This window comes from Stenella coeruleoalba (genome assembly GCF_951394435.1).
Source record: "Stenella coeruleoalba genome assembly, chromosome: 9".
Taxonomy (NCBI): Eukaryota; Metazoa; Chordata; class Mammalia; order Artiodactyla; family Delphinidae; genus Stenella; species Stenella coeruleoalba.
Window position 1 is genome coordinate 45,696,629 of NC_137155.1, and position 25,271 is coordinate 45,721,899.

At 35.4% G+C, this 25,271-nt stretch overlaps 1 protein-coding gene across 5 annotated transcripts in view; it reads left to right on the top strand.

Moving 5' to 3' along the window:
• Positions 1 to 25,271, top strand: part of SEM1 (SEM1 26S proteasome subunit) — a 249,627-nt gene that overhangs the window by 9,319 nt on the left and 215,037 nt on the right. For 2 of the 5 annotated variants that reach the window (XR_013829673.1, XM_079931178.1), the window contains exon 2: positions 7,752 to 7,845. Coding sequence is in view for 3 of the 5 variants with exons in the window: in XM_079931178.1 (XP_079787304.1) it covers positions 7,752 to 7,845 (94 nt within the window). In the remaining 2 variants the exon portion in view is untranslated. Of the gene's footprint in view, positions 1 to 7,751; positions 7,846 to 12,406; positions 12,492 to 13,607; positions 13,832 to 17,358; positions 17,464 to 25,271 lie in introns of those variants that run through there. The other 3 variants (XM_079931180.1, XR_013829674.1, XM_079931179.1) reach the window with 3 other exon arrangements.

Genomic DNA, 25,271 nt, shown 5'->3' on the forward strand with positions numbered 1-25,271 from the left:
CAAATTGTTGAAATAGCTTAGGTGAGGACTAAGGGCCTGAAATAGGTTGTTATTAGGGAAGAGTGATGCAAGAATTACAAGGGAGCTTTGGCAGCTATTTTGATAGTAAGAAATCAGGGATTGTGATTTTGCACTTGCATAATTAATGGAAGACCGATGGTTGAGTTCACATTGGATACTCTTTCTTTTTTTTTTTTAATTAATTTATTTTTGGCTGCGTTGGGTCTTGGTTGCTGTGCGCGGCCTTTCACTAGTTGCGGCAAGCGTGGGCTACTTTTCATTGCAGTGCGCGGACTTCTCATTGCAGTGGCTTCTCTTGTTGCGGAGCATGGGCTCTAGGCACGCTGGCTTCGGTAGTTGTGGCACGCGGGCTTAATAGTTGTGGCTCGTGGGCTCTAGAGCGCAGGCTCAGTAGTTGTGGCTCATGGGCTTAGTTGCTCCGCGGCATGTGAGATCTTCCCAGACCAGGGCTTGAACCTATGTCCCCTGCATTGGCAGGCGGATTCTTAACCACTGTGCCACCAGGGAACTGTCCTACATTGGATACTCTTGCCTCAATAATATGGAGGATCAAAATGAGAGAATCAGTATGAGTGTAGGGCATGAGTGCTTGGAAAAGATTAGAATAACTAATGGCTTTGAGGAATTTTATAGAATTAAAGAGAAATAAAAGCACTAATCAACCAAGAGAACCAAAGTCAGCATGTTTGTAGTGGAATCATTCTGATATATAATATATGCGCGCACACACAGACGTGTGTGTGTGTGTATAAGTCGTTTTGGACCTCTGTTTCAGACTCAGAACCACAAACAACTGAAAGTTCACCAATAGTTTGGTAGCAACATCGTTTAACAGTTGCTTTTGGTTGTTTGCTCTGAAGTACCCCACTGACATGTTTGGTCCTTGTTGGAGAAAATATAAGTATAGTACAATGGTGCTATGCTAGTAGTGATTTCTTAGCCACTGAATAGACATTAGATTTCTAGGGTATATAGATGTTTTTGTATCATGATAACTTACAGAAATGAAATTTTATAAAAAAATTTTAATCTGTTTTATACAGCTTAAGCAGGAACATGTGTAAATTTATCTCAGAATGACTAGATTTAGTGTGGCTTTATTATCATATTTATCAGTGTAATGGTGCTATTTGCAGCTATTGCTGTTTCACCTATAGCGGTGAATGTACAATTTAGAACTTTTTAGAACTTTCCTTTGTTTGTTTTATATTTTTCTTCATGTAATGTTCTGTATATACATGCACATTTTTTATTTGAAGCAACTTTGTTGGAGATTAGTTTATTTATATTCAGAGTAGCTTTACTGTTAAGGAATGAATGAGAGTTTGATTGATGCTCCTGAAAATCGCTTTAAAGTAGAACATTTGCAACCCTATTTGGTATAAATAGAATTTCCTCTTTAGTTGTATACTTTATACTTTTTAGAAATTTCATAAGGTATGTTGGAGGGTGGGGGAGAGTAAGTACTTTGAAAAACATTGAGAGAGAACCATTTTTCACACTTAAATGTTAAGGTGATACTTAGATGAAGTATGTGGGATCTTTGGTAACTCAGATTTGTGAAATTTAAAGCTAGTCCAAGATGTAATTCTCACTGGCAGATGTGAACAAAGTCAAATTTGGGGGCAAAGTCTCAAATAATTTAGAATTGCTAGACACTTATGTATTAGGCATCTGTTATTGGTTATTTCCAATTCTGACTTCTTGAAATATGGTAATTTTTTTTACCAGTACACATCTGGAGGCCTGCACACTGAAGTAAACACAGCTGTGGTTATTTAAATGATTAATCACAATCCTGGCAATGCATTTAGTGTTGAAGATAAAGTGTGTACTTTATAGTCATCTACGTATTGAAGGAAGACATTAGACATAAATCAGGTATCCTTGTTTGATTTTATTATTTTGCCCTTTTAAAAAAAAGCTGTTTCTGGGTTTAATGCTTTAAAAGTAAGTGATTAAATAAAATTGCATGGTTAACAGTGCAGTGTTATAATTGAAAAGTAAAACACAGTTCAGAGATGCTTTGCAAGAGAAGTCTGCCAAATCCAGAGATTACAACAGTCACATGTTTTTTATGTTCCCCTTCATTTAATTGAGTTTACATATATTGTAGTTTATATATATTGTAACATGTATAATATGGAGGACTTATAAGTGTTGGAAATAAATTTGGGGATGTTATACCCTATCACTTAAACATTTTACGTAATATAGTTCAGTACATTCGTAGTTAATAAAGAAAATCTTTAAAGTTTCCACCTAAAATGGATTATAGATTCTGGTTTGTCTTTGTATGCTCAGTAGTGTCATAATTATAAAATGCTGTATAATAATACGAATGAAATACAGAGCTACTGTCATGAATCTTTTTGTGTGTGTGTTCTACCTAAAATCGTTTTTTTTTTTAATTTATAAATTTATTTCTTTATTTTTGGCCGTGTTGGGTCTTCGTTGCTGCGCGCGGGCTTTCTCTAGTTGCAGCAAGTGTGGGCTACTTTACGTTGCAGCTCGCGTGCGGGTTTCTCATTGCGGTGGCTTCTCTTGTTGCAGAGCATGGGCTCTAGGCACACTGGCTTCAGTAGTTGTGGCACGTGGGCTCAATAGTTATGGCTCATGGGCCCTAGAGCACAGGTTCAGTAGTTGTGGCGCACAGGCTTAGTTGCTCCGCGGAATGTGGGATCTTCCCAGACTAGGGCTCAAACCCGTGTCCCAGGGAAGTCCTCTACCTAAAATCTTGCTCATAATACTGTTTTCCCTCCATTCATGAGCCAGTTTATTTTTCTTGGGACTTTATTTCTTCCTTCTTCCCTTTCCTTTCCTTGCCATTAAAGTAACATGAGATGGTTGTTACCAGAGGGAGAGATACTTGATGCTTATGCTAAATGATCATCAGAATTCAACTTGATAAACTAAAAATTGTACCAGTTTTAAAATTTTGAAAAAGATACTGTTCAGGGACTTACTTCCCTGGCAGTCCAGTGGTTAAGACTCCACGTTTCCTCTGCAGGGGACACCAGTTCAATCCCTGGTCGGGGAACTAAAATTCGCACATGCTGCTGCGAGGCCAAAAACAAAAAAACAGAAACAAAAAAAGACCGTGTTCAAACTCGTATTTCCCATATTACATAAAGAATTTGATTGTTTTTTTTCCCCTAGCCTTTATGGAGTTAAGGATTGGACCTCCTACAAAATAAGTTATTGAAGCTGTTACGTTTCTTGTTCTAGATTCTCTGAGACAGTAGGGTACAAATTAACAAGTATGTTTTTTTAGTCTCTTAAAGTTAAAAGAATTAAAGTCAACTTGAAGGTATTTGAATGACATCAGTATTAACAATATTGAAATCAACTTTTTTTTTTTGGCCGTACCATGTGGCTTGTGGGATCCTAGTTCCCCAGCCAGGGTTTGAACCTGGGACCTCAGCAGTGAAAGCACAGGGTCCTAACCACTGGACCACCAGGAAATTCCCTGAAATCAACATTTTGAATCAAGCCATAATTAGATTAAAAGTCCTGTGGGCCCTGTATTTTTATTGTTCTGGAAAGGGTAGGCTTACAAGATTAGCAGAGAAATGTGAAATAAATATTCTTGTTTTTTATATTTCTAACTTCAATCTTTTGACATTTTATTTCCTTAAAAATTTAGGAAACTGGTTAGTTAGAAGTGGTTCAGGCTGATATGAGGCTTGGTGTCTTAGAACTTTAAAGTTCAATTGTGACTTGAGTTATGTCACCTTCTTTACTCAAGAGCATATTATACACTTGTAACGTATGCAAATTATTTTGTGGGACATTAAGCTCTGTTAGATATCTTTATAAAGATTCCTTAAAATATCAGTGAAACAAATATTTCGTTTGACAATTCTTATTTCTAGGCTCAACCCAAGTATATTTAAAGTCTAGGATTTGAGGTTGTGAAATAATGGTAGAAAAAAGTTAATAAATATTTTCTTGTAAGACAGTCTTCACTTCCTGTTTTTTTGGTAGTGGTAATGGTGGTGGTTTCAAAGCAAAGTGGGGTATGCTATACAGTGATCTCTAAGGCTTTCTCTGTTTCCAAAATTCTGTAATTTTAAATAATCTTCAGTCTTAGCCATTTTATAAAAACTTGAAGTATAAAGCCAAACTTTGCTGCATTGTTTTAATGAAATAGTTTTATGTGAATTTTTTATACTGGAATGTTTAGTGTCATTAAAACAAATCAAGAAACAAAAACTCCTAAGCTGTCCATTAATATTATTAGATAGCTCAGAACTGTAGGTTATAGGAAGACTGGAGGGAATGGGGAGGAATAGCATGATTCACTTGCTATAAAAGGAATAATGGATTGCATTTTTCCATTATAATAAGTTCAAGGTACAAGAATCTGAATTTCTATGATTTGAAGTGTTTTATTTAATTTTAATTTAAAGAATTAAAATCATGTAGTTGATTCTTGATGATTTAGTATTAGGGAAATATATCTACTTTTTGAGCCCCTTTTTAATTTAAAATCTGATCTTAGCCTGCAACCTGTACCATCTTTACATAATGTTCCTCTCTTGTATACTTAATGCTTCAGTTTCTGCCCCCTTTATTTTTGCCTTAAAGTAGTTCCCTTCTTTCTGAGATTTCCCTGCTCTTAGAAAAGCAAAAAGAAAATTTGTGTACAACAATGTACATATTAAACAGTTTATTATTGATTGCAATGGCAATATGAGAATAACAGTATTGTTTTAGCCCTATACCTAATGATTAACTCTTGACTTAACTAAGTCACTTTGCTCGTTTATAAAAGTTCAGAAATGTTGTTTTTTATCTTTAGCTTTGGAAGTAGATATACTATCTTTATTTCTTTTTTTTAATTTCTTTTTTTTTTTTTTGGCCACACCGGCTGGCATGCGGGACCTTAGTTCCCCGACCAGGGTTTGAACCCGTGCCCCCTGCATTGGGAATGTGGAGTCTTACTTACTGGACCACCAGGGAAGTCCCCAGATATACTATTTTTAAAAATTTGGTTGCATTAGCTTTCTCATCACTCTTCCGTAGACTATAGGAAATCCTAAATGTGATTTCCTTTACTTTAACTTCTTAATCTACTCTCATTAAAAACTATAGGTGGATTCATAAGTAGAATAAAAGTTTTCAGTTTGAAAGGTACTTCTATAAGAAAGGAGAACATGTAAGGATATCTGTAGCCCAGTCAGCTTAATTTTGAGATGTAATTAATACTTAGTATTGTTAAGTATTACTACTGTTGAGGACCTCAGAGAATAGTATAGGATTTGAATTTAGATCATTACAATATTTCCGTTTTGAGAATAATAATATTACTGGGAGATATAAGAACATTTAGGCCAATAAAAATCAGTATTTTTGATTATTGAAAGTTATTATTAATGAATATACATTCACTACCCTATACCAATGATTAAAGTTGAGTATACATTTGACTGAGCTTCCTAGCAACCTGAAATAAATTGCCTAAGAGAAACTTTCATCTTTTCAGGCACTAATATCTTAAAGAAATTTCCCACATGATCTCTCTTCAGGGAGCATTCAAACAGATGATCGCAAGTCTCAAAAGTATTCTTAGAGTAAATACAGTTGAGAATTCTACATGACTCATTCATAATACAAGATATTGTTATTCTCTTCCATCTTGAAATATATACTCTTGACTTCACTGAAACCACACACTGCCCTCTGTTTTCTTGAGATTGACCACTCAGAGGAAGGGAACTTGAGAAACGTAGTTCCATTTACACAACATTTTTTTGAGTGTCTACTATGTGCCCAGTACTCAGCTATAGACATTAGAGTTGCAAATTTAATAAAATGTGCTTCCTACCTGAATGTTTTGCATAGTTACTTACAGGAATGGTGGTCATTTTGGGCATCAGTGGAAGAGGGTACAGACTGTAAGATTGGAGAGGAGGGGACAGAAAAAAGACCACAATAATAGTCCATGAAAGGAATAATCCCTCCTAAATTAACATAGTGGCAGCAAGAATAGGGATGAGGAGACTATAACTCTGTAGATTCTTGAGCTGAAATCAAAAGGATATAATGAATGGTTATGAGAGTTGAAGGAGAAATGATAGCTAAGCTGCCTCCCAAATTTCTGGTTTGGAGGGACCAGGTAAATGGAGGTACTTTCTTATATTCTTAAATCATGATGTTGACATATGGCATTTAAAATTTTTTGTTAGATACATATGTAACAAATATAATACCCATATGAACCATTGTTGAATACCTTTAAATCTGTATGTGCTTTATAAGAAAAGCCTAAATCATACCTTTTCTTATTGACTTCTTTTTTTTAAAAGATCGAAATGTTCTTAGCCATGTTTCTAATAAGTAATTACTAAGATGAAGCTACTAGGACACATTTAAGAGCATGTGTAACTCATGCTTACTGTCTTTGGAGGGGAGGGATCAAGCAAAAGTACACAAGGTCTGATTTAGAATTCGTTGCATCTTTCACAACCAACTGTCGTGCATATGCACAACAGGTATTGTTGTGGCTTAAGAATACAAAGGTAAATAAAAGAGTTTTATTCTTAAGTAGCTCAGATACTAGTAATGGACATAGGCATATAAACTGATAAATATGATTGTACAGTATGTAGGTGCTGTGATAGATATACACAAAGGAGGGGACCTAATCTCTGAAGGAAAGGAAGAGAGGGAATCAGGAAAGCTTCCAAAGGTGATTTCCATACTGGTTTTTTAAAAACTAGTTTTCTCAGATTTTAATTTTGAAACTTAACCCTATAGAAGTTTTAAATAAAGGACAAATGGGGGGAGTGTAATGGGTGAAGGGATCAAAAGATACAGACTTGCAGTTACAAAAATAAGTCATGGAAATGTAACGTATAGCATGATGACTATAGTTATTAATACTCTATTGCATGTTTGAAAGTGGCTAAGAGAGTAGATCTTAAAAGTCCTGATCCAAAAAAAAAATTTGTAACTGTTGGTGACGGATATTAACTAGACTCATTGTGGAGATCATTTCTCAGTGTATACAAGTATCAAATTATGTTGTATACTTGGAACTAATATAATGTTATATGTCAGTTATACCTCAAAAAACAAGAAGGCAACAAACACCCATGTTTCATCAGTTGTTAACATTTTGTCATATTTACTTTATTTCTATCATATGTATGATAGACATGTATGATATAAAATATATTTCAGAAGCATTTACAAGTAAACTTGTCAACAAAATGACACATGATTCTTAAATATTTCAGCATGTCTGTCTTAAAGAATAAGGACATTCTCTAACACAGTTTTACAACCATGTTTAAGAAAATATTTGGTTTACTTTTTGTTATCTGAGTATGACTTGTCTTTTTTTATGTTTAGCAGTTTTGAATTCCAGGCCGGTATTGTCCTGCTACTCAACTTACTTTTCTGTTATTGGTGCTGTGTTTTGAAAGATTGTGTAATAGACCTTATAAAAATTATCAGCAAAGTAAATATCCTCCTGAAGTTACAATAAATTTTCACAGCAAATAGAATTTTTTGTATTAACTACTGTTTTAGATCTGCAAATTCAAGAATTGAGAAAACAAGATAGCATCAATTGAGATTTAAAGAGGAAGATTACCATTTCTCATAGATATGGTTTTAGATGTTTTGAATTGAGAGAGTTCAGTAGCAAGCTTTCTGAAGTTTTTGTATTTATGGAAATAATGTATGAGAAATATTTAAATGGCATCTGTTTCTGTTTTTAGACTGGGCTGGTTTAGATGAAGATGAAGATGCACATGTCTGGGAGGATAATTGGGATGATGACAATGTAGAGGATGACTTCTCCAATCAGTTACGGTAAGTTTTAAGCCAAATTTTTATATAGCTTAGTATTAATTGTAAGCATGGAATATGTAACTTATATATGACAATTGCCTTTGAAATAGATTTTCGAATTATGAAAAGTAAGATATATTGCCTCATCTCCTGTGTTTCTAAACATGAATACTTTGTGTAATTGCGTAGAACTTTTGTTCTTTCTAGTCTCTTTATAAAAGTAGTTAACTAGAAGCATATTTGCTATTTTTTTAAATCCTTGTAGGTTTAATTCTGTCACTGTTCATTTTCTATCAATATTGAACAACTCAGCAGAAATTAGAATCATAGGGTGCTCAGACCCAATGTATTGGTGATTCTCAAACTGGAATGGAGAGTGAGGTGTTGGGAGTGTATTTTTCCATATTCATGTACAAATCTACCTAAAATGATTGGTTGATTGATTATCAATCGATTGAAGTAAAATTTATATAATGTAAAAATCGTTTTAAAGTGTACAATTTAGTGGCATTTTGTATATTCATAATGTCATACAACTATCATCTGTATTTAATTCCAAAACATTTTCAGCACCCTAAAGGAAACACCATATCTATTAAGCAGTCACTCTGCATTCCTCTCCTCCTCCAGCCCCTGGCAACCGCTGATCTGCTTTCTGTCTGTGGATTTTCCTGTTCTGGATATTTCATATAAATGGTATCACATGAATGATCTGTATGTCTAGTTTCTTTGACTTAGTATAGTGTTTTTAAATTTCATCCATGTTGTAACATGTATCCGTATTTCATTCCTTTTTATGGCTAAATACTGTTTCCTTGTATACATAGGCCACAGTTTGTTTATCCATTCATCGGATGATGGACATTTGGGTTGTTTCCAGCTTTTGGCTGTTGTGAACAGTGTTACAGTGAACATTCATTTACACGTTTTTGTTTGAATATCTCTTCAGTTTTGTTGGGATTTAGTGGAATTGCTGGATCATATTGCAATTCTGTTTAACTTTTTGAGGAATTGTCAAACTTTTCCACAGCAGCTGAATAATTTTACATTACTACCAGCAATATAGGAAGTTTCTAACCTCTCCACATCCTCGCCAAAACCTTTTTTTTTTTTCATTTTAACCATCCTAGTGGATGAATTGGTATCTCATTGTGGTTTTGATTTGCATTTCTTTAATGATACTGATGAGCTTCTTTTCATGTGTTTGTTGTCCATTTGTATATCTTTTTTGGAGAACTATCTGTTCAAGTCCTTTGCCCATTTTCAAAGTTTGTCTTTTTGTTGTTGAGTTGTAAGAGTTCTTACTTATTCTGGCCCTTATGGGACATATTATCTACAGATATTTTGTCCCATTCTGTTAGGTTGTCTTTTCACTTTCTTCATAGTGTTCTTTGCACAAAAGTCCAATTTATCTACTCTTTTAAGAACTCATTGCCAAATTCATGGCAATGAAAATTTATCCCTATGTTTTCTTGTAACAGTTCCAGAATTTTAGCTATTACATTTAGGTCTTTGATCTATTTTGCATGAATTTTTGTATATGGTGTGAAATAGGAGTCCAACTTCATTCTTTTCCATGTGGATATCCAGTTATACCAGCACCATTTGTAGACAATTCTTTCCTCCCTAATTTTGTTTTGATTCAACCCATACATTATCTATCTTGGCCACAAAGATATCTGTGTAAACTATCATTTGCTTTGCTCAAACCATGATATAGAAGTTCTATTGCAATCTTTTAATTTCCTAGTCTCTAGTACATTTTTCTAAAAAGTAGTGAGATAATTTATACTAAATTTTTAAAATTTATTTTTAGTAGTGGTAAGTAGCTTTTGTTCTAAACTGCATTTTTTTATGGGCTCAAAAACCCGACATTCAAGACTTTTTAGTATTTTGCTGGAAACTAATAACAGTTTTACCCATCTCATTTCTCCCCTTTTTGGACATAGTACAGTTTGCCTTTCACGGTTATTCTGGCTCTTTTACAATTCTCCATGATTTCTCAAAATTGCTGACTCTCATTTTTTTCCTTCTTTCAGTACTCTGAGATGTAATTATTCAGGCCTTGAAACTTTAAACTACTTTAATGTAGTTTGGAATTATCTCATCTGTCTTAATTTTCAATTTTGTCTTAATGATGTTGTTTTTCTTTTTGCAATTTTATGGACAAGATAGAGCAGTAGCTGTTGAACAGTAATCTTGCTTTTTCTCTAAAATCTATTCTGAGCATTGAATCTCTTCTCATTCTTCTTTAGCCATATATGGCTTTCAGAAGCCCTTTTTGTTCTTTTTACAGATCTCATTCCATTCTGGGATTAAATTAATTCTATGTGTACAAGTTTTTGCCACTTTCTTTTTGTATTTATTTTAGGTTTATTTATTTTGCCACATCAGAGAAAACCTTGCTGCTTTTTTTTAATGCATCCCTTCTTTTCTTTCTCATTATAAACATATGCTGTTAGAATACTTATTTTCAGGCCTTACAACTCTGTTGATCCCTATTTTGTGTTTTGATTTTAATCATGTATCAGTTTTTTCTTTTTGTTATCTTCTTGAAATTTTTAAAGTGGAAGCCAAATGAGTTTTCTTCCTTTGCTATTCAGAAGAGTCAGATTCCTCCCAAGTGGGTTTTGGGGTGAGGGTGTTTTTCATTAGTCAGAAAATAGCACTTTTCTCTTAACAATTAAATCAAGACATTACTGAATACTTTGGTTTTATTAGGGGACTTTTAGTAGTAAATGTACTGATAATTGGATTTCTTGTCACTACTGCGTCTTGCCTTTTTGTTGGTTTTGGAAATAGAACATTATCCTTATATTCTTTGTGGCTTGTTGGTTTTATAATATACCTCCACAGTGCTCTTATGTTCTATGTTATGTTTCTGCCTTTAGGTTTGTGGATTTTTGTAAGTGTATAAATCTTGATACCTCCATTAGTGAATGAGATTTTTCTTTTTATTTCCCTATTTGTGTTGTGAGTTTTTCTTTTTTAAACAAAGTTTTTGATGTATCATTAGTGCTGTCAAGTAGAACTTACTGTAGTTATGGAAATGTTCTATAAGCTGCACTATCCAGTACAGAAGCCACTAGTCACATGTGGCTATTAAGCACATGAAATGTGGCCAGCACAGCTGCTAAACTGAATTTTTAATTTTATTTAATTTTAATAAATAGCCACATCTGATTACCATATTGGACAAGGCAGCCTCAGATAACATTTATATTCTTGCTTTTAAAAACTGTCTTGATTAACAAGTCTCCTGCAAAGATGTTCTTTTCAGTCTTTGTAAAATGCATCGAGGCCCTTAATGTGGTATTATAAACCATGGTAAAGAACATGTTTTGTTTCGTTTTTTTGGCCGCGCCGCGCTCATCTTTCAGATCTTAGTTCCCCTACCAGGGATTGAACCCGGGCCCGGGCAGTGAAAGTGCTGAGTCCTAATCACTGGACTGCCAGGGAATTCCCCAAAAATGTTTTATTGTTTTCTCATATGATTGAGTCCTAATTCCATCTAAATTTAGAGAGGCAGTTTATACTTTAGAGTCAGTCAGATTCCCTCAGTTCCAGGCCCTATCTGCGTCTTATTTAGCTGCATGGCCTTGGCAAGGACTTAGCCTTAAACTTTCCATGTTTCTCTTTCAGTGTAATTTACCTTCAACAAGTAGAAGTACAAAGAAGGCCAGCAATGTTTCCATGTAACTAAAGATCATTCTGTTTTTACTGCTTTTGAAACATTTGTTTATATACGTATCAGTAGAAATAGGTAGGATTATGAGATTTTTTGGACCTTTATCACATTTTACATAAAAATTCCAAAAAGCCAATAATTCCTGATTTACCATGTCAGATATAGCCAATGTCACATAGCAGAGTAGTTTCTTGGGTAATAAGAGTTCTGAAACCTACTAGTGGCTGTTAGTCTTATTCTTGTTTTGTTTTAAAAGGAATGCTGCTGTTTTTGTTTCAAATAGTGTGTATTCACTATGTGTGCCCTATGATATCTTTCCAATTGTGCTGGATTTCTTTACTTTTTCATCTCTGTTGTATTTTTCCATTCAACAGGCTCATGATATTAGTGTTTTTGTGTTGTTTTGTACTTAGTGGTGTTCATTTATTTTCCTTTTGGTTTCTTACAAGTCCTGAATTCTACCAAAGAACTTTCATCTTTTCTAAGAATGTAGCTAATTGAGAAATATCTCATACTCTCCTTTGTGTTTGTAAACAATTTATAAATGTAATTGGTCACCACCTCCTGTCATGAAGACAAACAGAGACACAAACTCGGATGGATTTGGTGACTTATTACCTAAATCTTAGGTTGAATTTTAGGGGTTTTTTGTTGTAAAATAAGAGAAAATGAATAATCTACAATGATTTTGTTAAACGCAGCAGAAGTATTGTTTAAGAAAGTTTAAAATTATCTCCATTTTAAATAGGAAACATGAAAGACAGGTATTATAATCTTTAATTTCCTGGGGAGGAGAGGACAAAGGAAGCATTTTAGTTAAATTTAGCAAAGGAGGCGGTAGAGTCAGAAACTTGTGCTGATCTCTTGACTCCTAATCCAGTGTTTTACCACCAGCCCATACTGTCCTCTACACCTGAGCAGAAGACAAAGATGATTCATATGAATAAGCTCTGGCCTTAATATTATTCATGGACTTTAGGTCAGTATTTGTATTATAAATATCTAAAGATTTTAAGGAAGTGAAGGAGTTTGGGGAAATGAATAATAAATATTATACATCGTTCCTACCATGTATTTTTTGCATCACATTTACATTGGATAGTGTGATAGTGTCTAAGCGAAATTATGCTTGAGAACAAATGTCTTTTTATCTTACATGTAATGGTGTAATCATGCTTAACATTTGTACAATTTTATCATAGGTTGGTCCTCACATAACTTTATTGTGAACTTTTGATAAAATTCTGATTTTATAAAATCAGAATTGTGGCAGAAAAGTTGCTGGTGATATTTGGAATGGTAGTTTAAATAAGTGATATTGATTACAGGGCTAAACCTTTTTGTGCAAATGTTTATACAAGGCAGATCAACAATTGCAGTTGACATTTTCAAAGTATGACTGCAATTTCAGGTTGAAAAAATAAATTATAAAAAGTATCTTTTTAAAGTGTTTATGTTTATACCAATATATATTTTTGAGATTTTTATCCACATTTAAAGTTAGGAAAGTAAAGTCTTGTTTAATATTTTATAACTTAATTATATTTAGCCTATATATATTTAATACAGAATAATTTTCACACACACTTACATTTGATTAATAATTTTTGATTTGTTTAGGGCAGTATATATGTCAGTATGAAAAGCGATCTGTTTATTGTTTATGTGTAAATAACAGTATTGTAATTATAAAATCTCTAAAAGTTTGATAGTGTCTAGTGTTCTTAGCCATACGGTTAATGATTCTTAAAATTTACGTTTAAATATTATGAACAGAATAATTGTACAGTATTTGGAAAATATCAATAATTCCCTCACATTTCTTCCATAAATAGATCAGAAAAATAAGGAATATAAAACATAAGTTTACTAATGGGAAAACAAAATTTTATTAGCATTATGTGGATTCACATCCAGTTTCCTTCTTATATAGATTTCTTTTTGGGGACTAAAGTAAAGCTATTTGGTAGTATTTTAAATTGATGTTTAGGCTTATTAGCTCAATTATTTATTGTGTTATTTCTAAAAATCATCTGTTTCTTTAATTTATCATGAAGAATGTCTAGTGATGTTGTTCTTTTGTGTTTCTTTATAGAGCTGAACTAGAGAAACATGGTTATAAGATGGAGACATCATAGCATCCAGAAGTGCTGAAGCAACCTAAACTTGAACTGTTTACTAAATTCTAGAGCAGAGAACCCAGGATGGGACACTTAATAAAAAAAAAATGTTTATTTCATTACCTCCTTGGATTTATTTTTGTTTTTGTAACACACAAAATAAATGTTTTGATCTAATATTGGTTTGGTTCAGAAGTCTTGATCTTTTGACTCTCGTCATTAATTTTCTCATACTATTTGTGATTTTTCCAGAGCTTTATTATAGACAGATAGCAAAATTTCCTATTAATGAATTTGTTTTTTTTTTAAATGTTAACTGAGGCTCCGAGAGGTTAAATGATTTGAGGCCAGAATTCATCTGATTCCAAATTCAGTACTTTTCTTAAACCACATAGACTAAATGTTGGTCTTATTTATAAGGTACTCCTTTTTAAGTTACATTTAACCGTAATTTCATCTGTATTTTGAAAGCTTAGGCATTTACTGACATTTCTAAGGTGACCCTTCAAAACCTGTGTTTTTAAAATATTAATCATTTTAAATTGCTGTAATTAGTTCCTGAGCCATTAATAATATTAATAGTTGATAAAGTATTATTAGTTCTTAAAATCCAGAGTGGTTTGATCACACTTATAAGAATGATGTCTGTGTCAAAACTGGGTAAGTGGGCTCAAGATGCTTTGTTAACATGTGCATATTCTCAGATACTACAGAACAGATTCATTTAGTACAATTAAGTTTCTGCACAGTGATTACTGTTTCTACATCTACTTTTGTGAAGGGGGAGATTTAATTTGATTGGTAAAGGATTCTTATAAGACTTAGAATGGGGCTAATATATACAGTTTTAATTTGGAATATTTTCAAACTTGAATGTGTTACTTATTTAGAAGTAGAATCATTGGTACTGTGGAGTAATTTAAAATCTAAAAGTTATGTAACATGATGTAGTATTGACACCAAAATAGGAGTTGGGCACCCTGAAATATAATTTAAGGTATGCCTCGAAATGATTTTGAACATAAATAAGTTTTCTCCTACTAAGACAAACATGAATCTGCCTTGCCTACCAGGCAGGACTACTGTATGATCAGATGGAATAAAAAATAAGAAAGAACTTTGAAAATTATAAAAAAAAACTTATTGTTTTAATCATATAATGAAGCACAGGCAGCCATACTAATGTAGCATTTGAAGAAATATTCTGATGTATATTTTCTCAGTATTCTGGTAAGTGGTTTACAAGGACATTGTTAGACCCCATACCACCTTGACAATGTCAGATTAGTACCCAGAGGTATGGCCACTTCATATACCTTGAATTTAAATTGGTGAGGTACCATTCTGAAACCTCACAGGAATTGGGCAGAGGTTTTAATGGGTTACCTCTAGTTTTTCAGTGTTTTGTCCTTAATAAGTTTTCAAAATTTAGTTTAGGTGGCTTTCTCTGTTAAGGATTGAATACCTGAAAATTGATAGTTGGCATCAGGATGATGAAGCACATCATTGGTAGGAAGTTAGACTAGCCAGGCAGCTGAAGAAAATTATTTTTATGGGATTTTGCAGTTAGTAGATATTCTTCAACTTTTGATCTTCACAGTGAACCTGTGAAGCAGACAGGAAGGGCCTGTCTATTGTAGACATCTCATGAAATAGAAAACTGGGTCTCACAGAAAATAAGTTAAGAAATGAAAGGGTCCAAGGTTGCATAGCCAACAGTTGTCAGATGTGGATTAGAACCCAGGTTTTTTCCTTTGTAATTTTCCATAATCGCTTAATTCCATTTGAATCATTTTGAATTCAAATTGTAGATGTAATAATGGTCAGTATTTTTCATCAGGCCTTAGATTAAAATTGTTGCCGTTGGATGCCATGTCCCTTCATACTGTTCCCACTAAATATTTAATTTAGATAACTATGATAATGAGCCAACTCCCTTTTGAAAGATTGTATAGTGTATTAATAATGCTTTTTTTGTGGCATGTCAAGATCTGCCCTGTATTTTTTAAAGATATCCATATCTTTTTTCTCCCACACTTAACCTTAAGTTGAAAGAAGGAATATCTGCCACCCTTTGGCAGTGAGCTAATAATTTGCACTACTCTCAATCCACCCACATATATGACATTGAAGAGTTGGACTAGAGTTTTCTAGCTACCTTAATGGCTCCTGTTTTACTCCACTTTTAAATCTTGGTATGGGTCCAGACTCTGCCCTAGGTCCACTTCTTGCTCTATCCATATACTTTCTTAGTAATCTCGCCTGGTCTCAGTTGCTTAAAACAAACAAACTCTGATTTGATTCTCTATTCTCAGTCTTGGCCTCTCCCTGAAACCCCAAACTCATAATCAGCTAACAACTCCATCACCTCTCCAGTGTCTAATGAGTATCTTAAAGACCACTTGGTGAAAACAGAAACCTTGATAACCTTTCTCAAACCTGACCTTTTCTCTAGTCTGTTGCATCGCAGTGGGTGCCCCCTTTTCCCTAATGCTAAAACCAGCACTGTTAGAACTGTTCTTGAATCCTCTCTTCTCCCAGTATTCAATCCCTTGACAAGCCCTGTCAACTCCATCCCCAAAGAATATTCCATGTATTTGATATCGTTGCCTGCCTACTCAACGTCTATTTCCTCCTTCCTCTTTTCTAACAAATACTCATATTTCCCCCTCAGGTATCCATCCTTCATTCACATAGGCCATGTGACTCAAGGCAAGCCAACCCCATTCCCAGTTCATCTCCTATACAAATGAATGAATGAGGGATGGACAGGCTTAATAAGTGTGGGCCAATGAAACAATGGGTTAGAGTCAAATGGCAGAGGGGAATTCTGGCTCTTGAAACAGCACATAAAGTGAGGCTCTCCCTCTGGATATGAATAAGGGAGCACCTAGTCTCAATTGCTAGTGGCAGTCTAACAACCATTCCAGTTTGAGGGTCAAAATGATTAGAAAATCTGGAAGAACATGGTTCTTTGATGTCATTGAACCTACTCTAGCACTAGGCTTCCTGAAAATAAGCTTTTGAATTTCGTTATTTAAGACATCTTAGGTTGGGTATTTGGTTTCTTAGCATATCCAGAATCTGTCTACTTCCACTTACTAGTGTCTTAGTCTAAACCACCACCATCGTTGACCAGGATTTTCTGCAATGTTCACCTAACTGGTCTCTGCTGCTATTTTCTCTGCCCTATAGTCTTTTGGGAAAAACAGAGGAATCTTGTTAAAATTTAGATCATGTCACCCCTTAAATGCCATCAAGGGCTTCTTAAAGCAGCATAAAATCTGAAGAATAAGTAAAAAATCACCTAAGCAGAAAATGATTAAACTGCACGTAGTTGCTTGAACATGCCAGGGGCCTTTGTACCAGTTGTTGCCTGCAATGCTTGCCTTCTTCATCCTCACAAGTCAGGCCTTCCCTATTCACTCAGTCTAAGGTATCCACCTAGTTGATCCGTAAGAGGTTACCAGGAAAAAAATGCTCTTCAATAATACTTGATTTTTCCATTAATGTTGCAATGCTAATGATAAGAAAAGTATGTTTTCAGAAAGTAATGGTGAATGATGACCAGAATATTGACTTGGTTTTACTCTGTCTGAAGTTGTCTTGGGAGGTTGATGGACTGCCAAAAAGGTTAATGCAGGATAAATTTCATTTTATGGTAGATATGGTTTGAATCCACTTGTCAGGTTGAATCACTATATTGTTATTCCTTTTGTTCCACAGATGTCACGGAATTAAATGAAGTTTATACGTCTGCCCTTTTTGTTACCCTTTGGCTACCGTTTATTATTCAGCAACTATTAGAACAATATCAGTAATGGCAATAAGGTAGGATGACATTTTAGAGTAAGGTGACTATTAGATAGTCTTACAGTTTTTTCCCAATGAAGATAATATTTAGAGTTATAGGAAGGACCATTACTAACATTGTAGTCGTACACAGAAAATTTAAAACTATCTAGATTGTTATCTTCACCGGAGCCAGCATACGTTTATTTACAATGTAATATTGTATATTTTTCCTCTTGGTATCGTTTTTGTTCTTTGGTTAGTTTGTTTTGTTTATTATTGGTCTCCTGCTTTAGGTTGTGAATTCTTTAAAGGTAGAACCCCTTTTGTATTCATCTTAATACCTCCTTGTCTTAGTTTGGGTTCTCTTGGAGGCAGACCTAGAGATAAGGATTTGAATGTTTATTACAGAGTTCACAGGGGAATTGGGAGAGTGAGGCAAGAAAGGGAGGAAAGCTAATAAAGAGTGTATATCAAGTAAGTTACAACCTTAATTCTACCTGGGAATTCTGGGAGGCCATTTATAACATACCTCAGTTACTTGAACCATGGGACTAGTGGGCCAGGGTATTTACCAACTCCAGTCAGTCATTGGTTGAGGGTGAGTCTGAGAGTGGAAAATTGTTAATTCTCCAGTAACTTATGGTTTGGCCCATGTGCATGGAGAGTTCATTTCTCGCTGCCAGGGAAAGACTTCAGGCAGAATCATAGCTGCTGACAGTTGGAAGTGAGGCTGTCCTCCTTGGAAATGGTAAGTGATGAATGAATAAGGGCAGGACACTGACAACATCTGCGCATCCCTAGGCTATACTTGATGTGTCATATTTACTATAAAGTAAATCTTGAAACCATTGATTAGGAGATCAGAAGAAGCATTGGCAGAATCAGCATAGACCAGGAAGTAGAGATATCTTTTAATAATGAGAGATGACTTTTGCCTTCCTTCTTGGTTATCAGACACAAATCCATATAAGTCATGTCATCTAATTGGTTGTACCAATTCAAAACTTGTATCCTGCTATAAGAGGTCATTAGGATCACCAATGACGATGAAATATACTTTTAATTGTTACCTGCAGGGAAAATGTCCTGCAGAAAAATTTTCAGAACTTTTTGCTTTGACCAAAATAATGGCATCATTGAAGTTCAGTAACTATTCAATAAATTGATCACATGAATCTTGTTTATATTTTCAAGATTAATCTCAAGGTAAAATAATATGCTTTTATCTACATTAGTGTTAATAAGTAAATAAAGATGACCTTAATAAGGATGTTTGAATTTTGCAAACCTCATACTCAAAGACTCATGGTTGGCATTTTATGTGTAGAAACCTGTGGTCCAAGTTAATAGGAAGTATCTTAATGATGTTGATTATGATATTTCTAAGTAGAGGAATGGACAAAACACTGATTTTATGAGAAGAGAAATTGCTTTTCTTTGTTAAGGCTAAGAAGGTCACCATCATTAACCACAAAGTTGACAATTTATGTTTGTATCATTTAATATTTGTCAGTAGTTTCCCCTTTGGTGATTAAAAAAAGGGCAGATGCTAAATTACGTTGGCTTGGGAGACATATGTATCTTTCCTCTGAAGCAGGACTGTAGGAAAAAATTATACAGGAGAAAGATGTCTTGCTGAAATTTATCAAAATTATAAGCAAAATTTTAAATGCTATTGATTTATATATTGGAGAGTTTTCATATTTTACAATTTAGCTTGTTAAATAAGTGGTAAAATGTTTTGGAAGCTGAATTTTCACTCTGACACAATAGTCTTCATCTGTATATTACTAGTTGTCAATGGTGTAGGGGATTAATTGCTGTTTGATTTTATTTTTCAAATTAAAATTACTTGTTGATAGACTAACAAATTGTCTAAGTCTTTTTAAAGCCACTGGAAGAAAGCGTGTATACTTTTCCTTTTCTGTGGGAAATTTTTTTTCTTAATCTTTCCTGTCTGAAATTGGTTATCTTGTTTTTAGAACTATCATAAGGTACAGAAAAATATAGGGATATTCAGTCAGGAATTAGATGAGTGATGTCAAATGGTGTTCCCAGGAGCCTGTGCAAGAAGGTGTGAGGATGGTGATCCACACATCCGTCTTTGTTTCAGTTGTAGTTTTTTGACCTTTATTTGTTTTAGACATTGGGATTCAGTGTAAGATTTTACTTGAAAAGTTGATTCCACTGCCTTTCTTTTGACGTTTGATAACAGAGATCTAGATTTTCTACAATATTGGCAATTTCTCCTAAATACTACCAAGTAAGTTAGGTTTTACTTTCTGTCCAGATTCAGGGTAGAGCCACTTCATACTGTGAAAATTGTAAGTATTTTTTTCTAAGTTTGCTGAGTTTCTGTCATCTATATATTTGTGACCATGATGTTAGGCTTATGGAATTGGACAGATTCTTAAAGCGCATGTACCTCTATCACTTCATTTTACAGATGAAGATATAAACCCAAAGCAGTTGTGACATGTCCCCAAGATCACATTGGGCAGAAGCAAGAAAAGATTATATTCCATTATTCTTTCTACTGCATTAAACTTTCTCTTTTAGAAGTTCCGTTTCATCAAATCTTGAATAAGAAGTATTTGTTAAAAGTGGGAAATATTAATGACATACAGGAAAGGATGAGAACAAATAACATTGCAGAAGTTAATCCATTCAAAATACATTTATTGAGGAGCTACCATGCCTCAGGTATTGTTACTTACTGAAACGAGGCTGTTAACTTACATGAAAAATCTACATGTGTTCTATGCAGTATGTGGTGTTAATGTAAGTTAAGCAGATGACTCCTGGCCTTGAGGGTTAAAATAATTTCCATTTTTAATACCATATTGGACATTGGTTTCATCTTGGCCACCTATGATACCTTGCCCTTTGTGTTAATAACAACACCCAGATTTCCTTATGGGTAATTAACACCACCACCTCCCTACTCCAACCATCCCCCACCCCCAACTCCACCTTTGGAGGGCCAAAAATCAAGTTCATCCATCCAGCCCTAACCAAAGGGGTGGAAAGCATATGGCCAGTTCTAGGCCAATTAAACTGTTTTTCCTGGGACCTTCTATCTCTGAGAGATACAAACATGGGGAAACTGTCAGAATTCATTGTCTTGACCACTGAATAGTTCCCATTTCAGAGATCCTCTCCTTGCCAGAGCATCTTAGATTTCTTCTCAAGGCTAGCATTTCAGCCTCATCTTTGATTCTCATAGCTCTCATGTTCTTTCACTAAATTCCCTTAAGCTTACGTTAATTAAAGTTGGTTTCTCTCACTTACACCGATACCTTTCTGCAATTCTTTATTGGACATGAAACACAAACTGCTAGAGAAGAACAGGAACTATGAAGTTAGGTTCTTTGTCTCAAAGTCCAAAACCTGAGTCATTGTACCAAGAAATGACAACCCTAATATTCCCCACCCCCCCACACACACATACACCCCACCCCCCACAATAAACCTTTTAGCTCTTTGTTATATTAACAAGCTTGGTATCAGGAGACCTGTTGCACAATAAAGATAATTCCCTTCTCTAACTTATCTTCTCCCATTTAAAGGCTGATTCCTAAGGAGTGGTACTGGGCCTCTTGGGGCTGTGAAGCACTGTCATCCTTTTCCCAGTCTTCATTTTCATCTGTTAAAGTACCATCACACCAGCCCTCTGCTGAGTGCTGTTGACCTTGTTCGCTGATTGCTTTTAGTGATTCCCTTTAATGATTGATGAGATGACTGGACAGTAATGAAAACAGAGCTGATTCACTTTGTTTTAGCAGGATTAAAGCCTGAAAACAAATTTAATTTTCTTTTATGGGGAGGGGAAATAGGAACAAAAGATTTTCATCAATGTCTTAAAGTAACATGAAAGGAAGACAGGAGGACTTAATATGGTAAAAGGAAACTTTGTAAAGGAAAGGAAGCATAACTGTTAGATTCCTAACGGAAGGAGTGGTGGTTCTCTAATTTCCTTTTTAACAGTAAATGCCATTCACATGCTAGGCATGTATATATACTAGTTCACAGACCCTCCAGATAAATTTGTGATCTAAACTGGGAGAAAAAGACATGTGGGAGACATAAAACAGTCATGGAAAAATTGAAGAGATTATAATGGAGCTTTGGTCAGCATAATTTGAGATCTTTCCCTTTCCATGATCTCTATAAAATCGGAAAAATCTAGCTTGTAGAAAATTAAGATATGTAAAAAGTTCTTGAGTTTTTTGAGTTGTTTTTCTGCCAGCGGTGATGAATATAAAGGGTTAACTATTAAAAACTATATTGTAGCACAGAATGTTAGATATTTGTACATATTTTTAAAGTTAAAATTCTAATCCTTTTAATACTTGTATGCAAGTTACAGGTAGCTGTGAGTATGGTAGGCTCTATCACAGAAGGATGGACTACTGCAAGAACACTCCTTATCATTTCAAATTTTCCTTGCAGGAATAAATAGGTGGTTCAATCTGTAGGTAGAGAAAAAAGCAGCAGAATAGCCCAATGCAGTATCATTGCATTACTGTAATTACAGTTTACTTGTATGACTTAATCTCTAGGCCTCTGTTTTATAACTGAAAAAGGTAGGTGTATCAGTCAGGGGCAGGGCCACTGCCTGTCTATACAGTGCCTCTGTGGAAATTGGAAAATGCCTCTCTTTCCTCCAGTAGAATGTAGCCCCTTGGCAAGTGGAGCACAGGCTGGATTTCAGCTCTCCTGGTTTCTTTTGCTGGGTTCTCTTATACAAAGTACTACCTACATAGCTATACATAGTAGCCCTGGTTTGACTTTTTGGTTGTGTGCAGCAGAGACTAACCCCAAATATTTTAAGCCAAAGGAGAATTTACTGACAGGATATTGGGGGCTGCAGAAATCTGAGAAAGTGACAAGAGCTAGGGCATCTCTGGTACCAGGAGTTAACTAAGATTTTCAACTCAGGAGCTTCCTGGTCCTTGGGTCCTGAGGGCTGCAATGGATTTGACATCTGCCTCTACCCTCTTCCTTTGTTTCACTCACTCAGGATTTACCATCCCAGGAGTGGTGTTTGATTGCCTGGCCCCTAGGTATTGCAGGGAGCTCGTGAAGGAGCAGGCTCCCCATTTCTAAAGTGGGAAATGGCAGTGAGAGGTGGCACTTAGTGACCTCCCACTGAGACTACACACCATTTGAATTATCCCCAAGGGGAGGCTGGTGTGCTATTAGGAAGGTGGGTATATGTGGAGAGAGTTGGGTGCTGGATAACTACAAAATGATAAATGTATGGTATAGGGCTTAGGTAATAATATCTGCTATTTTTACCTGGATAAGGTATTATCTAGTCCAAGCTCTGGTACAAAACCGCTGTAAAGACAGTGACATAAAAAGTGTAATAACTAAAGGCACTTATGTAACTAATTTTCCTGACCCAGTGTTGTAGTGCATGTCCTTTTCTCTGTGTATGGAAGTGATGGCAGAAATGGATAACCCAGGAAAGAAGAATCTCAGGTGAAAATGTGTAGTGAAATACTCAGAAAGTAATGTTGTGAATTCATGATTCCTCTTGGTTCTTTGTAGTCTGCCTCATAGGGCAGAAGACAGTTTTCTTTGAGAAAGAAGGAAGGTCCCAAATTTCTATTATCTCCTTTCTTACAGATAGAAATGCATTTATTTTTTACCTTTTCTTTTCTTTCTCTTTTTTTCTTTTTTTCCTTCCTTTCTCCATCCCTTCCTCCCTCCCTCCTTTCTTCTTTCTTTCTCCCTTCATGTTCTTTCTTTTTTTTTTTTTTGCGGTACGCGGGCCTCTCACTGTTGTGGCTTCTCCCGTTGTGGAGCACAGGCTTCGGACGCGCAGGCTTAGCGGCCATGGCTCACAGGCCCAGCCGCTCCGCGGCATGTGGGATCTTCCCGGACCGGGCACGAACCTGTGTCCCCTGCATCAGCAGGCGGACTCTCAATCACTGCGCCACTAGGGAAGCCCCATGTTCTTTCTTTTTTTTCTACTCTTTCTACCCTTTCTTCCCTTTCTTTCCACCCTTTCTTCCCTTTCTTTCCTTTCTTTCTGCCATACTCAGGGATAGCAAAGAAGTGCTTGTTATAATCAACAACGTGATCTGCTGGGGGTGGGGTGAGGTGCTGTGTCCCTAGGCTCTTATAAGATCCAGAGCCTTCCACATGACCCTTCCTGGCTCCTCCCTCCTGGTGCTTTTGGACAGGGTTACTAGAATGGGAGAGAGTATAACAACGATTCTGGTTTTCAGTTCTTGCCCCTGACGCTCTGCTGATTTTCCTCTTAGCTGTGAATTTGTTCATGCCCTTGAGTTTCTTCTGTGTACAAAACTTTTTTGTAGTCAAGTCTCTGTACAAATTTCTGGCCCAGCATGTAGTCCAGTGGAATTTGTCTTTCTTCCAATGCCATTGTCCATATTATGAAACAACAAACTTCCTGCTACTTTATATATACTTCTTTTGATGGATAGATGTTAATTTATTTTTAAAAAAAAATACAATAAATAAATAAATAAAAATTTTAAAAATACAAACACTGTTCTAAGACCTAATGATGTTCTAAGCCCTAGTTTATTTTTCTGTTTTATTGGAAAGTACAACCTAGATGTTCTTATAGATTTCTTGTGTATCTTATAGTCTAGTGGTGGAGACAAGGAAAAAACAAGTGGACAAACGTGTAATTATTAATTACAAATTATGAGGGAAATAATATTAAAGAAAAACAGCTCAATATTAAGAATAGTAAGGGTGGTACCTACTTAAGAAAGGATGACTATTAGGCTTCTCTGAGGAACAGATAAGTCATGATCTGAAGATTGACAAGGAACCTATTAGACAGGTGGATGGGGAGGTGGGAGATGTAAGGTTGATGTGGGGGCGGGATGTAAGTGGTGTGTATTATTCAGGATGGGCCAGGCTTAAGCTAGGGTAGCAAATCATTGTAGCTTAACACTTAAAAGTTTATTTCTTGCCTACGTGGAGTATGTTCTGTGAGACAGCTATACACTTGGTGAGTCAGGTCCATCACATGGACTTTGATCTTGACACATGGGTGACACGACTTCACCAAAAGCGGGGAGGTTATGCAGTGCTTTTCTCCACTGTTAAAAAACCATTGACCCGATCTGAGTTCACAGCCCTACATAAGTGCAAAGAGCTGGTATGCTCAGGAAGGAGTAGAGAGCTGTGCATTGTTGAGCACGAGTCACATCCACCTCAGAGTCTGTGGGAGTGAGTCAGGAGCTAGAACATTATAGGCAGAGAGAGCAACCTGGAGGAAAGTTTTGAGGTAAGATTATGGTTAGTATACTGCAGTACTATTGAGTCATAAGAGATCATGCCACCTCCTGTAGTTATGTAGAAGATGCAGAGTTGAAGAGTGACACCATTGTTTCAGTTACCAGAGTTCAGTGCAACATCATGTCTTTAATAATATGGCTTCTAAATTTTAGAGTCCTAGATGAGAAAGAGATAACTACTAATAATATTAATCTTATGCTGTGTGTGACAAATGTAGCATATGCATTTTCTCATTTAATTCTAAGTACTGTTATTCCATTCTACAGATGAGGAAACAGACGCAAAGAGGCTAAGTAATTTACTTAGGGTCATAGAGCTAGTAAGTGATGGAGCTGGTGTTCAAACCCAGGCAGTCTGACTCAGGGCCTATTTAACTACTAACTCTAATGCAGACTGAAAATGTTTTCTTGGTCTTGGCCAGAAAGGGCCTTGGTGACCAGGTGTTTGACCCTGTAGAAGAGAAAGTGTTACTGCGTCTCTCAGACACAGGACGGAGGACAGGAGAAAGGAATGAGTGTAAGGTGCTAATGAAGTTGTATTACCTTTTGGAGTTAGTG